We start from the raw sequence: 14,767 nt of genomic DNA, 5'->3' as shown, positions 1-14,767 counted from the left end.
CTGCTACTTCTTTAATCTGCTGAATCTGTTTAAAAGTTGAGACAAATAGTTCTTGACAGTGTTCTCTGTGCCATTGCTGCTGGTCATCCTGCTAATATTTACAGCTATTAAAATAAATGTGATTTAAATAGGTTGCCCAAAGCTGGCAAGAAGTGTTCCTATTACTGCTTCAGTTCAGTTCACACCATACACATTTCTGCTGAAATAATTTTTAGAGCCAATTAAGAGAATCATTCGTAATATTGAGAAAGGAATGGAATTGAAATTGTTCACAGGGTAATATTAATATACAGGAAATAATGTGATTTTTATGCGATAAGTATTTTAGTTTTCATACTATTTTGACTTGTATTAAATAGAACAGCCACCACTAGGGGGAGCTTGGGAGTCTACTAAAGACAGATTTACTATTGAGGGCAAAGGTAGCGTTTTTAACCTTTTTTTAATAAAATCAGCCTAGTGGTGGCTTCTAGAATCCAAAAGATTATTAAAGGGGTTGTCCACTACCGGACAATTGATGACCTAGGTCATCAGTATATCATTGATGCGGGCCTGACACCCAAACCCCGCACGATCAGCTGCTCTCGTGGCCTGCGGGCACCGGATGTTATGGCACATTATGCAATGTACGGAGCCGGAAGCAGTTGGCTCCATACATTGCATAGCAGTCGTTCTGCCGAACTGCAGCTCTGGTCCTATTCACTTGAATAGGAGCAGTACGGCAGCTCAGCCCCTATTCGGTGACCGGAGCTATCTGCTTCCGGCATTGACGTCCGGTGCCAGACACCCACAGATCATCTACTGATGACCCATCTGGTGGATAGGTCATCAGCTGTCTGGTAGTAGACAACCCCTTAAACTCTAGGGCTGTTTAAAGGAAATCATGTGATTTGGAGCTCTATAACAAAATTAGAATTCTGACTCCTATAAAAATATATTCTGAAACTGATGAGCACATAATTTAGAATTTTTTAGATAAAAAATTAAACGAAATAAAATAACTTAAAGCGTACCAAACTTTTCAGGTGACTTTTCAGAAAAAACTGTCATATGAGTTTACATGAGAAATAACACTATTTCTGGCCATTATATGACTTGTATGTGGCATTATTTAGCAGGTGCTATCTCTAGTTCTCAGGTGTCTCTAACCCAGTGGGCGGAGCATAACAGCTATCATGTCTTCTGCACACTGAGGAGAGGAGAATCCTGCTCTCCTATTGCTATGTTTCACATATCTAGAAGCAGCAGCAGCATGGGGCAGATTATACAGCAGTAATGAGTAGTGTAGCTGAGACTCCAGCACTAGGGTGAGATTTATGTCTTACCAGCAGCATCTCTGTTTTTCTCTCTGCTTCTACTTCCGCCCCCTGCTCACCCCTCCCCCCTCCATAGACTTACATGCAGCATGTGTTTCTGAGTCACATTCTCACTCTGCTCCCCCTCCCCTCTCCATAGAAAGTTTTAGCCAGGCAGCGAAGTGACATCCCCCCACCTTTTGCAGTCCTTCAATTCTGTTCTATAACCAGGGTCGGCCAATGCTTGACAATAGGGGTGGACAGCAGATTACAGGAAGGGAGACACCTAGTGGCAGTAACTTTACACAGAATTTGCATGGATAAAACAACTAAATTTTAACAATAAGTAAATGACAAAGTTGATCTATATCATGTATACTATTCGATCAGCATAAATTGTCCATTTAAGATAGATACACTTATATATATATAAACCAATGTATGTATACGCCTATGCTTCAACACCAACACTTTTCTTTATTTTGCCTTGCAGATTTCTTAGAGAGGAATGGAACAGCCATGAATGGTGATGCACTTAAACAAGACTCTTCCTCCCAGCTTCCTGACTGGAAGGAGTTCTGCGAGCTTCATGCACAAGCCGCTGCAGTGGAATTTGCTCAGAAATTCTGCCAGTTTTTAAAGGAGAACCCTCAATACAATGCTCCAGGGGCAGAGACATCATTCTCCCACCATTTTGCTGCCAATTTTTTAGATTATTTCAGTTTTGAGGTTAGCAGGGTATATGTATCTGATTCTCCAACAAAGTATAACATTGTGCCCTTTGTAGGATTACAAAATTGCCAGGTGCCTTTAGCAAGGGATTTTGTTCCCAGGAAAGAGGAAACCTCCACAGAGTCACTAGACAGCATGGAGAATACTATGACAAATAAATATGTAAGCCGGACTCAAGCCAGGGCCCACAAGGTTTCCTCCTATGGACACTCACGAAGCTCTGAGGATGTTTCAGTACATGGGAGCTCCAAGCCAAAATTTAAAAAGGGTTTCTCATTGAGAAATATGAGTTTGTGTGTGGTGGACGGCATGAAGGAGATGTGGCATAGAAAGTCTTCTCCAGAGCCTGGCATAGACAATGGAACAATGAAGCGGTCAGAGCGTGAACATTGCACATCAGGCAACAAGGAACAAGTGGAGCCGCGGGAAAAATGGACTCACAAATTACGACTTTCAAAAATGCAGGCGGCTAAGATAGATCTGGTTGATATTCAGAGAGAAGGAACGCTCCGGTACATGGTAGCTGATGACACCAATTGTGTTGGCAGCTCTCAGTGGCAAAAATGTCGTTTGCTTTTGAGAAAAGCCGTGAAAATGGAGGGGGAACGATTTCTACTTGAATTCTATGTGCCTCCTAAGGTAAGAAATGGTTTTAGATCGTTGTTGTGTTTGTTTTTTTTCATTATATAGTGCATGTCCTATTATGGATAAATAAAAATAATGAAGTATTTTTTTTATTTTTGTTAAAATGTTGAGATCTTTTGAAAAATGGCTGTCATTGTCTAACAAAAGGGACAGCATCATTGGTGTGAAATGACTTCACAGCTAAATCAGTATCGGATCATATTTCAAATAAATTGATCAAAAACGGGCCATCTTCCTTGTTATTTTTACCACATGCCTGTGCAGGAGGGCGTTATAAACCCAAATCCGCCCAGTAGGAAGGGAAAAATGGTTCAAACTGAGCTGGGCCCCATAGCAGACATTCTGGTCCTTGTTTCCGCCAATGTCTGCGGTTGCAGGACATGTAAGAGGTTTAGAGATTAGATTAATCTGTCTATGGACAGCTTTAGTTTTTAGGGAGAATCAGCAGGAGTGTGGTGGAACTTTAGATAATGCTCTCTGGAGAAATTATGTAAATCACATTCTTTCAGAAAAAACATTACCTCTAAAGTACCCTCAAAGAGGTTTTCCCATTTTAGAAATTTCTGGCGTATCCCCAGTAGGGATGTCACGATACCAGAATTTGGACTTCGATACCGATACTTTGTGTAGTATTGCGATTTTCGATACCAAAGCGATACTTTGCCAACAGTAATAATTTAAAAAAAAAGTTCTTCCATTTTCTGATGTGAGGCGCGTGGTTTGATGAATTTTGAATGTGTCTCACATTAATAGTAATTAACCCCATCATGTTCCTCAGTCATAATGGACAACATTGGGTTAATGTGTAAGGTACATGATGGGGTTAATTACTATTAATGTGAGGCACATAGGGGTTAAATTCATTACACCTTACATTAAGGCTGGATTCACACGAACGTGGCGTTTTTGCGGACGCAAAAACGCGGCGTTTTGCGCGCGCAAAAACCACTTGACAGCTCCGTGTGTCATCAGTGTATGATGCGCGGCTGCGTGATTTTCGCGCAGCCGCCATCATAGAGATGAGGCTAGTCGACGTCAGTCACTGTCCAGGGTGCTGAAAGAGTTAACTGATCGACAGTAACTCTTTCAGCACCCTCGACAGTGAATGCCGATCACAATATCGAGCAACCTGTTAAAAAAAAAAAAAAAAGTTCGTACTTACCGAGAACTTCCCTCCCGGCCGTTGCCTTGGTGACGCGTCCTTGGTGACGCGCCTCTCTTGACATCTGGCCCCACCTCCTTGGATGACGCGGCAGTCCATGTGACCGCTGCAGCCTGTGCTTGGCCTGTGATTGGCTGGAGCTGTCACTTGGACTGAATTGTCATCCCGGGAGGTCAGACTGGAGGAAGAAGCCGGGAGTTATCGGTAAGTCAGAACTTCTTTTGTTTTTACACATTCATGTATATTGGGATCGGAAGTCACTGTCCAGGGTGCTGAAACAGTTTAACTCTTTCAGCACCCTGGACAGTGACTATCTCCTGACGTCTGGTACCGGAAATTTTTTTGCGAGTTCGGCCGAACCCGGTGAAGTTCGGTTCGGTTGTCCGGGTTCGCTCATCACAAAGACACTCCGTTTGGATGTTTGTAAACAGAAAAGCACGTGGTGCTTTTCTGTTTTCATTCATCCTTTTGACAGCTCTTGCGCGAATCACGCAGTTCGCACGGAAGTGCTTCCGTGCAGCATGCGTGGTTTTCACACACCCATTGACTTCAATGGGTGCGTGATGCGCGGAAAAACGCCGAAAGAACGGACATGTCGTGACTTTTTTTCAGCGGACTCACGCTGAGTAAAAATCACGCACATGTCCGCACGGCCCCATAGACTAATATAGGTCCGTGCAACGCGCGTGCAAATCACGCGCGTTGCACGGACGTTTTTCCCGTTCGTCTGAATAAAGCCTAAGTGAAATAAATAAGTTTATTTTTGGGTTTTATAGCTAACACATCATAAATGACGCAAAAAATGTGTTGTGCAGTTTACTACGCCAATACCGAATATGTGTATGTTTTATGTATTGAGACTTTTTTTTTATGTTTATTGTAAAAAATGTGCATGTGTATTTTTTTTATTTAACATTACTTTGTTTTTACTTTTTTATTTTTAAACTTAATGTACTGGCATATATCTATATACTGATAGTACACAGGCAGTTGTTAGGACATACCTAAGTATGCCCTAACAACAGGAAATATGGTAAGACATCCCTGGGGTCCTTCAATGGACCCTGGGCTGTCTGCCCATATATGGTATGTCCCTGAATCCGTGTGACGCGATCCAAGCGGTATCCCCCCTTCTAATTTTCCCCTTGAATGCTGCGGTTAGATTTGATCGCAGCATTCAGGGGAATAGCGGCGGAGGTCTGAGGTTTCTCTCATCTCTGCCGTTAGAGCGGGGCTGCGGCTGTGTAATACAGCCATTGCCCCGCTCCTGGCAACAAGTGCGCGCACGCGTGGTCAGCATGAGGTGATGCGGTCGGCGCTGCACTAATGAGTGCAGGCACTGAAGACAGAACATGGGGGTGTTTTGCAGTGCGTCCGCCATGTTCTGTCTTCAATGCCAGCGCTCATTAGTGCACTTGTCAGGACTCAGGAGCTGGATAATGACTGTATCACACAGCTGCAGCCCCGCTCTCATACATTCATGTGTTACAATGCTAAGCTGTGCGGCCGCACAGCCTAGTATCGAAATACATGTAATAACGGTATTGATCCGTTTGAGGGTGCGCGGAATCGAAACAGTATCGAAGTTTCGATGCATTGTGCATCCCTAATCCCCAGGATATGTCATAAATGTTGCATTGGGTGGTCTAGTGGAGGATCGGCATTGTCAGTGGCCACATCAATCCCCAATATGGGAGTTTCGAAAAGGAGAGCAAGTTTGTCATGCTCTGTGGAAATGCCATAAATATATGTGATGGGAAAAGCCCTTTAACATCTCAGATTTTTGGTCTTCTTTTGGACCTCCTCAGCACAGAGATGACATCTAGTTTGATGGAAGCATTACTTGACATCTCCCTACTTTCCATCTCATCATCTGTAATGGCATGTCACATACCTAGCCAGATCCATGCTCTGTACTGAAGACGTCAAAAGGAATGAAACTGATCTATCCCTGGGGTATATCCAACTTCGCTGTCTATTTACCGTTCCAGTGTCTAAAATGTAAAGTTAGGCAGCTTTGTAGTAGGTCTTGATTAAAACATGTTTATTGTTTTGTGTCTACAGCTCCTATGCAGACCTACATGTCGCCATTGTGACAGCCAACAAACTGAGTAGTCAGATCCTGCTGTCATTATTCCTTTTATTTATTCCCTAATTCTTGCTAACCTACCAAATGTATGTAGTAGTCAGTGTGATAAAGATAGAAGGGAATATGACTGCAGGAGCAGACTACACAGGAGTCTATTTATTGTGCGTTACCATGGAGACACATAAGGTCTGCATAGGAGCTGTAGACACAAAATGATATATTTTGAATCAAGATCTATTGCAAAGTTGTTTAGTTTTTCATTTTTAGGTGCATTACAGCAGTGAAGAGAAAAACTGGTTGCGATGATGGACACGGGTCTATGAAATCACCCCTGAGGAGGCTGGAAACCGCAGAGCTTGCCGAGTTACTCTATTTTCATAACTCCCATTGACTTCTATAGGAGTTACCGAAACAGCGTAGCTCTGCTGTTTCAGGAATCCTTGGCCACCTCTGCACTGAGCTGCAACCAGCGGGACGTTGTCAGGGAACCCTTGTTCAGCAGATAGATGGGACCCGCAGCTATCAGACATTTATGGCATATACTTTAACTGCGTAAAGGAGAAATTCTAGATCTTTGTTATATTGTCAGTAGGAATTTGGATATTATCTGCAACTCCCACTTTCCTTTATAAGAATCGTTAGTAATCTTATTCTGTTTACATTAATTTAAAAAAATATATATATATTTTCTTTTCACTGTGCACTTTAGTGTGTGGCATCTGTGTTGAATGGATGCTTGTGGTTTTGTCAGGTGGATATGTTATTTGTATGTATGTATGTATGTATGTATGTATGTATGTATGTATGTATGTATGTGTATATATATATATATATGTGTATATATATATATATATATATATATATATATATATAAAATAATCTTTATTTATATAGTGCCAACATATTCTGCAGCACTTTACAATTCAGAGGAAACATGTACAGACAATATCAGACATTACATAGTGTCAAAACTAATTTACAATTCAAACAAGAGGAGCGAGGACCCTGCTCGCAAGAGCTTACAATCTATGAGATGTATGTATGTATATTTGTTGGTTAATATTCATTTAGGGGGATTTTACCTTTAGATTTATCCATGTATAAGGCTTCATGCACACGACCGTGTTTCTCTTCAGTATGTTATCCGTATTTTTTGCATATAGCACACGGACCAATCATTTGTATGGGGCCATGCACACATCAGCGTTTTTTGCAGAGTTGTTGTTTTGTTTCGCAAATTATATAACAGGTCCTATCCCTGAACGTTTTTTGGACCTGTGCTGCCCATTCAAGTCTACGGGTCCGAAAAAATATCGGAGATTACACGGAAGCCATCCGTGTACTGTCCGCATTTTGCGGATACGTTGCTTGGAAATGCCTGCGAAGTCCGATGACGTGACCTTCCTATGGGTATTTCCAGGGGGGGGGGGGGTGAAAAAAGATAATGACAATTTTGTCCTTCTGTTTCTGGATGACCGAAGGAAACAACACGGCTGCAATACTCTGACATACGGACCCAAATCTGGACACTAGGATCCGAACTTTGTGTCCCGTTCAACGACAATGGTCGTGTGCATCAGGCCTTAGTGGGAGACCATTGGGGTTGGACTGTCTTATTGGAATGGCTCCCTGTTTGTTACTATTTTATAATTGTTAGGTCTTTGACGTACAATAAAGAAAGTGCTTTATATTAACCAGGGTGTGTGCCTTTTGGATGTCCTCTCTCCTTTCTTTTTTTGTAACACATGATCTAAGACTCTTTCTGGATTGGGGATAGCCATCGCTGAGGAGAAGTCAGTATTTCAGTGAGGCATTTTCTTTTGATCTAAAATAGATTCAGACAAATGTAAATACTTCCCCCAATATGTACAGTCAACCAGGGGCTGATATGGGATTTTAGAAGCTGTAGTTCCACATAGGGTTTTCACGCTACCAGAATTTAGACTTCGATACCGATACTTCGTGTAGTATTGTGATTCTCGATACCAAAACGATACTTTGCCAACAGTAATAATAAAAAAAAAAGTTCTTCCATTTTCTGATGTGAGGCACGAGGTGTGATGAATTTTGAACCTCCATGTGCCTCACATTAATAGTAATTAACCCCATCATTTTCCTCAGTCATAATGGACAACATTGGGTTAATGTGTGAGGTACATAATGAGGAAAATTACTATTAATGAGAGGCACATGGAGGTTTCAAAATTCATAATACCTCGTGCCTCACATTAATAAGTGAAAGAAAGCAGTTTTTTATTTTATAACAGCGTAAACATGAATGACGTTATAAATGTTATTACGGTCGCAACGATACCGAATATGTGTATATTTTATGTATTGAGACTATGTTTATTGTAAAAAAATGTTTGTTTGTTTTTTTATTTAACATTACCTATTTATTTTCTTTACTTTTTTTTTAAAAAACTTTAATGTACTGGTATATATCTATATGCCAGTACATTAGCCTTTGTACTAATAGTACACACAGACAGTTGTTAGGACATACCTCAGTATGCCCTAACAACAGGAACAATAGTCAGACAGCCCTGGGGTCCTTCAATGGACCCTGGGCTGTCTGCTCATATATGGTATGTCCCTCGATCGCCTCACAGGGATTCCCCGTGACGCGATCCAAGGGTCATCCCCCCTTTTCATTTACCCCTTGAATGCTGCAGTCAGCTATGATCGCAGCATTCAGGGGAATAACGGCGGAGATGAGGTGCCGCGGCCGGCGCTGCACTAATGAGCGACCGCCATGTTCTCTGTTCAGTGCCGGAAATTATTAGTTCAGCGCCGGCCGCATCACATCATGCTGACCGCGCGCACACTTGTCAGGACTCAGGAGCGGGGCAATGGCTGTATCACACAGCCACAGCCCCGCACTCACTACATTCATGTGTTACAATGCTAAGCTGTGCGGCCGCACAACTTAGTATCGAAATACATGAAATAACGGTATTGAACCGTTTCAGGGTGCACGGTATCGAAACCGTTTAGATGCATCGTGCATCCCTAGTTCCACATAATAGAGTGTGTATACACACTAAAAAAACATGAACATCTATATTTGTTGTGAAACAATAACTGAGCATGACGTTGGCAGTGAACCTAAGACTCTTCCTGCCAGTGGTGCACGGACCATTTGTCTGTCCTGGCACAGAATATGGAATATTGTAAAGCCAATGGAGTTTTGTCCAGCTGCTGGGTATCTGTGGCCCTCCTACGCAAGCTTTAGTAGTACACGGAGATTAGTTTCATAATACGGTAGATAATTAGCAAATTATTGCAGCTCAAGCATGTGAACTGGCGGAAATGCATTTTCACAAAAGACCCTTGTATTACATATTATCAACTTTCATAGAAAATAGTGAGCAAAACGTATAAAATTATTATAATTAAAAACAGTAAATTGCACAAAAATGGTGTGTTGCACTTCAAGGGTTAGCAGCCATAGGCTAAAGCTACATAGCGCTCGATGATTACTCTTGGCGTTACCAGTTGAAAAGTCCTGTTGAATATATGCCCGACTGCCATCCAGAAATCTAGACCGCGCATAATCTTTTTTTTTTTTCTTCGTATAGAGATTTTTTAGATAGTTAACTATGCATTTCAATAAAGTTGGGAATGTGGGATACCCGACATACACCAGCTAAAAGGACACCCTTTATCGTGGTGTATCCACCGACCACGCACCAATGAGATGGTGTTACTGGAGTGTAACATAGATGTGCTATGAGTTTCTCATCTGTTATAAAAGAGTTTTCACAACTGATAATATAAAATAAAATAAATAATAATTTTGCTGACCTTTTTTTTCCACCTTTCAATGTGGCAATGGCAGTATCATGAGGGAAATCAAGTAACATTTTCAAGTCACTTGCCAACTTTCTGTATAAAAGTGAGTGTTGACTTTCTTTTAGGCAAGGTTCACACTTTGGGGTACATTTATCAATGTATTTACGCATATTTTCTGGCATAGATACATTAAAAATCGTTATTCAGCCAACCAACATATTTATGAAGCCCCTGCACCACGTTTTGGTTGGGATTTTAGAGCGATTCTTAGGAAATATTTCCGACACTTTTCTAAGTTGTTTCTAAGTAGTTCGACCTGGCGTTGCTTTTAGACCACCGCAGATTTATAAGCAGCGAATACGCCTTGTTGATGAATCTGCCGCACACTACACTGGCTGGGGGAGAGACCGACGCACTGTTCGGATGGTACAACGATTCATTAGCATTGTGTACGCTGCAGTTCTTCTAAGGGGAAAACCCCTCCGGACAGATGTTACATTAATGTAAATAAGATTCGTTTGTGTTTTGTTTTTGGGTGTTTTTGTTTCGTTTTTTTAAATGATAGCATTTTGTCTTGTGCCATTTTCTTCCCATTGATGCAAAAAAACTTGGGTAAAAAAACCTGCAGGTCATGGTTATTATAGTTTTTGATACATGCAGCGGTTATCATAGCTGCCTTTAAACCGCGCGTATGTCGGTACTATGATGGAGTGGCTCAGTGGTTAGCTCTGTTGTCTAGCAGCGCTGAAACCCTAGAGTTGAATCCGACGAGGGAAATATCTGCATGAATTTGTGTGTGTGCTTGCGTGTCCTCCAGGTTATCGGTTTTCTTCTTTCACTTATAGGTTACTGGCTTTTTTATGAAATTGATTCTAGTGTGTGCGCGTTGTTGGCCATAGGAAAAGTAGCTTGTGCATCTCTTGACAGCGCTGCAAAACATGTTCACACTAGCGTCATGGCTTCCATTATTAAAGAGGCTCTGTCACCACATTATAAGTGCCCTATCGCCTACATAAGGAGATGGGCGCTATAGTGTAGGTGGCAGCAGTGCTTTTTATTTCGAAAAACGATCTATTTTCACCATGTTATGAGCGATTTTAGCTTTATGCTAATTTACTTTTGACCATGTGGGCGTTGTAAAGAGGAGTGGATAACGCTGACCAATCAGCGTCATATACTTCTTTCCATTCATTTAATCAGCGCATAGCAGAGCAAGCGTTATCTCGCGAGATCACGCTGTAAATTACCGTTTACAGCAAGATTATGCTTGCTGTGCTGTATGTCCCACACAAACGTTACCGAAGTATCGGGATTGTGAATAGACATCCCATCCGCTGGAAGAAATGTATTCACTGTCAAGACACTTCAGTAACGTTAATGTGTAAGTAAGTGACTGCACATACTGATCTAGCAAGATCACTATGCGCTGATTAAATGAATGGGGAGAAGTGTATGACGCTGATTGGTCGCTCATTGGTCAGCGTCATACACTCCTCTTTACAACGCCCACATGGTCAAAAGTAAAAACACGCCCAGTTGGGCAGTAAGAAAGTAATTAGTATAAAGCTAAAATCGCTCATAACGTGGTAAAAATAGATCGTTTTTCTAAATAAAAAAACACTGTTGTCACCTACATTATAGCGTCCATCTCATTATGTAGGAGATAGGGCACTTATAATGTGGTGACAGTCTCTTTAAAAGAGCCATGACCTTTGTGTTGCATCCGTTGTGTAACGCATCGTCATAGATCCCATTGACATCTAATAGGTTAGTCAGGTTTCCGTTTAATATTTCTTTACAGGAAAGAATAGGCTATACTTTTTTGGCATTCAGAAGGGATAATATATCCAATATACATTAAATACAGCAGAATTATTTTACATCAATACTTATTTTATATTATATTTCATAGAGCTCTAAACCAGCGGATTATTATGTGTAATGGAAACAAATATTAACCCCTTCCCAACGCGCCTACTGTCTTTTGACGGCAGGCGGCGCTTGTCCCGAAACTTTTACCGTCGCTGTTGAAAAGGCTTATGAGCGCTCCAGTGAGCTCATTCTCTAAACCAGAGCTGCTGCTAACAGCTCCTGTACTTAGAGGAGCCTCCAGAATACGGCCGGTGGCGGAGGAACCTCCGATCTCAGCAGTTTAAGGCCCTGTTCACACGGAGTATTTTGACAAGCTTTTTGGAGCGGAAACCGCTCCGCAGAGCTCGTCAAAAACCGGCCGAAAATGCCTCCCATTGATTTCAATGGGAGACGGGGCGGTTTTCTCCCGCGAGCGGTAAAACCGCCTCGCGGGAGAAAGAAGGGACATGCCCTATCTTCGCTCGTTTACGCCTCTGACCCCCCCATTGACATCAATAGGAGGCAGAGAAGCGTATTTCGCAGAGTTTTTTGCCCGTAGCACTCAATGGGCGCGAGTGAAAAACGCGGCGAAAATCGCGGCAGGAAGGACAAAACTGAATTTTGAGGCAGAATTTTCCTCCTGCAAAAAACTCAGTGTGAACGAGGCCTAACCTTTCTAGGTTCATGAGGGTGGCATGATCAAAGGGGACACCCCTTTCAATCTCATCACCGGGTTTCCTGGTGACCCAATCGGAGACTGGGAAAACCCTCTGCAGTCAGCCCTGGGGACATAGAAAGGACCCCAGGGTTCTCTGTTCTATAAGCCTGATATTAGGGCACACTGTGTGTTGCCCTAACAGCAGACTTAGTTGTTAAAAAATTATTTCTTCATGGGATTAAAAACTGCAAAAATCGCAACTCAGAAAAAAAAAAATCATACTTACCCAGAACTCTCTCCTTCTTCCTTCAGTCCGGCCTCCTGGGATGACGTTGCATCCCAATCACAGGCTTCAGCGTCACGTGGCCTGCAACGTTATCTTAGGAGGCCGGACTACGTGCAGACAAGAGGGAGGGGGGAAGTATGAATATTTTTTTTTTCCCAGCACAGCTTTCCGCAGCGGAAAATCCCTTCGAAAAACCACACCACATCGTGGTGCGGTTTTCCAGACGTAAAGCAATGCGGGTTCCATGTCGGATACGCTGCAAAGTTTTTACGAAGTGCATCTGACCTGTGGGCATCCGGCCTAAGGGGTTAAATAACGTATCGTTGGGTTGTAGTTTAGTATATACAGCTAGATCAAATATGTCTTGTCCTGGAATCAAAGTCTGAGCTAGAATAGGAAATATTTGCTGGATAATAAAAGATGTGATCATCTGTCTTAACCAGGTTTTTACTCCGTGTCGTAGGTTCTTTCATGGTGTCTGGCTTTGTTACGGCTGCCATTGAATTCATGAGACTCCCACCCAGATCAATTAGCACAACCACAAAACAAAGTGTATGGCTGTGAGAAGAGCAGCTGATGCCAAGAGAAGCTAGTTGAATATTCTGTTTGTACATCTAGTGAAAATGGGGCAATAAAAACCCTTCATTGATTGATTCCCTCATTTAACATGTAGCGTGAACCATCAGTGTCACAAATAGCCAGAGTGGCATAGATCATCATCCCTGTATGGAAGAAATGGTTTCATATTAAATCAGACAAATGTCCTCCCAGCTGCTATTACGGCTACAACACCTTGATTGGGGGCATATTATAGAACTAGCAATGTATATGTGCCTTTTTTTCTGCATTTTACTCCAAGCAACTGTCTTGTTTGCTGTACAACATATTTATTCATTATTTGCACTAGAATTGAGTGCAATTTGCACCTAAAAAATCTTTATAGCATATCCTGTGGCTATGACATAAATGTCTGGGATGGGAATACCCCTTTAAAGGGGTTTTCCAGCTTCTGACAACTGATGACCACCGGATAGGTCATCAGTACATGATCTGTGGGGGTCCGACACCCGGGTCCTGCACAGATCAGCTGGTCCCGCACAGATCATCTGGTCCGGTGCCTCTGTGCACCGGACGTACAAGCCGGAAGCAGTTAGCTCCAGCCACGGAATAGCGACCGAGCTGCAGTACTTCAGCTCTGCTCCTATTCAAGTGAATAGGAGCAGACCTTCAGTTCTGCAGCACGGCCGCTATGCTATGTACCGAGCCAACTGCTTCCGGGCTCCGTCCATAGCATTATGTGCCACAGCATCCAGTGCCCGCAGGCCACCAGAGTGGCTTATCGGTGCGCGGTCCGGGTGTCGGAGCCCCACCGATGACATACTGATGACCTATCCGGTGGATAGGTCATCAGTTCTCAGAAGTTGGACAACCCCTTTAAGCGAGTGTGAAAGACACGGTATTGCTGTTAAGAAGGCACATGCGGTCATAAATCTGTGGCATCATATGTCGATAAATTAGCAGTGCTTTAATTTAGGGCTTGTCCACGCATAACGGAAGTTTTGTTTTTCGGAAAATGTCAGTGAATAGCTAAAGGCCTTCAAGTATGACCCAGTAATTTATTATAGTGCAGGGGCAGGTGGTATTTCAGGGGAGGCAGATGGCAAATTAGTTAAATAAATGCAGAACAGGAATGAGGAATGACCCCAAATTCCCAAGAGTCTGAGGACACATTTCCGCAACACAACAAAGGATGTAGTAAGAGGTCATTCACTCCTAAAACCCACATTTACTTTGGCTAATGACAAGAACAAGGACAAGACCATTAAAATGTATCTATAGAAGTCCGCTAGTTAGTGGGATCAACCACATGAAGAATATTAGATCAATACTCTCTAGGTCAGTGCTTCATTTAATCTGAAAGCTGCTCACAGTGGGGCAGGTTTATTAATGTTTTTACTCCAGTTTTCTGGCGTAAATATATTTAAAAATATGGTGTTCCGGCTAAAATCCATATTTATGACTTATTTAGCAAGCTTTTCTGACGCTTTTGTTATAAAAAAAAAAAAGGGCTTGTGTACAGACACACACGTAGCTGTTCCTGTCTGGCCGAGGTGCGGCCGAAAACCATGCGGACATGCGGTTTTACTGTAAATCGGTGAAGTTTTCAAATTATAGCAATGTCCGAGTGGTTTTCGCAGGTAAACAGAAACAATAAAACATGTAGACATAAGCATTTAAAAACGGCGCTGATTTG

At 42.3% G+C, this 14,767-nt stretch overlaps 1 protein-coding gene across 2 annotated transcripts in view; it reads left to right on the top strand.

Annotated features, from left to right (window-relative positions):
- The window catches only part of SH2B2 (SH2B adaptor protein 2), a 157,652-nt gene that overhangs the window by 81,965 nt on the left and 60,920 nt on the right, over positions 1 to 14,767 (top strand). For both annotated transcript variants that reach the window (XM_075854196.1, XM_075854195.1), the window contains exon 2: positions 1,789 to 2,666. In XM_075854196.1, coding sequence (XP_075710311.1) covers positions 1,815 to 2,666 — 852 coding nt within the window. In that variant the 5' untranslated portion in view covers positions 1,789 to 1,814. The remainder of the gene's footprint in view (positions 1 to 1,788; positions 2,667 to 14,767) is intronic.

The sequence above is a fragment of the Rhinoderma darwinii genome, chromosome 2, assembly GCF_050947455.1.
Source record: "Rhinoderma darwinii isolate aRhiDar2 chromosome 2, aRhiDar2.hap1, whole genome shotgun sequence".
In the NCBI taxonomy this organism is placed as follows: Eukaryota; Metazoa; Chordata; class Amphibia; order Anura; family Rhinodermatidae; genus Rhinoderma; species Rhinoderma darwinii.
Note: the sequence above shows the minus strand (reverse complement) of the source record. Positions and strands in the feature narration are given on the sequence as shown.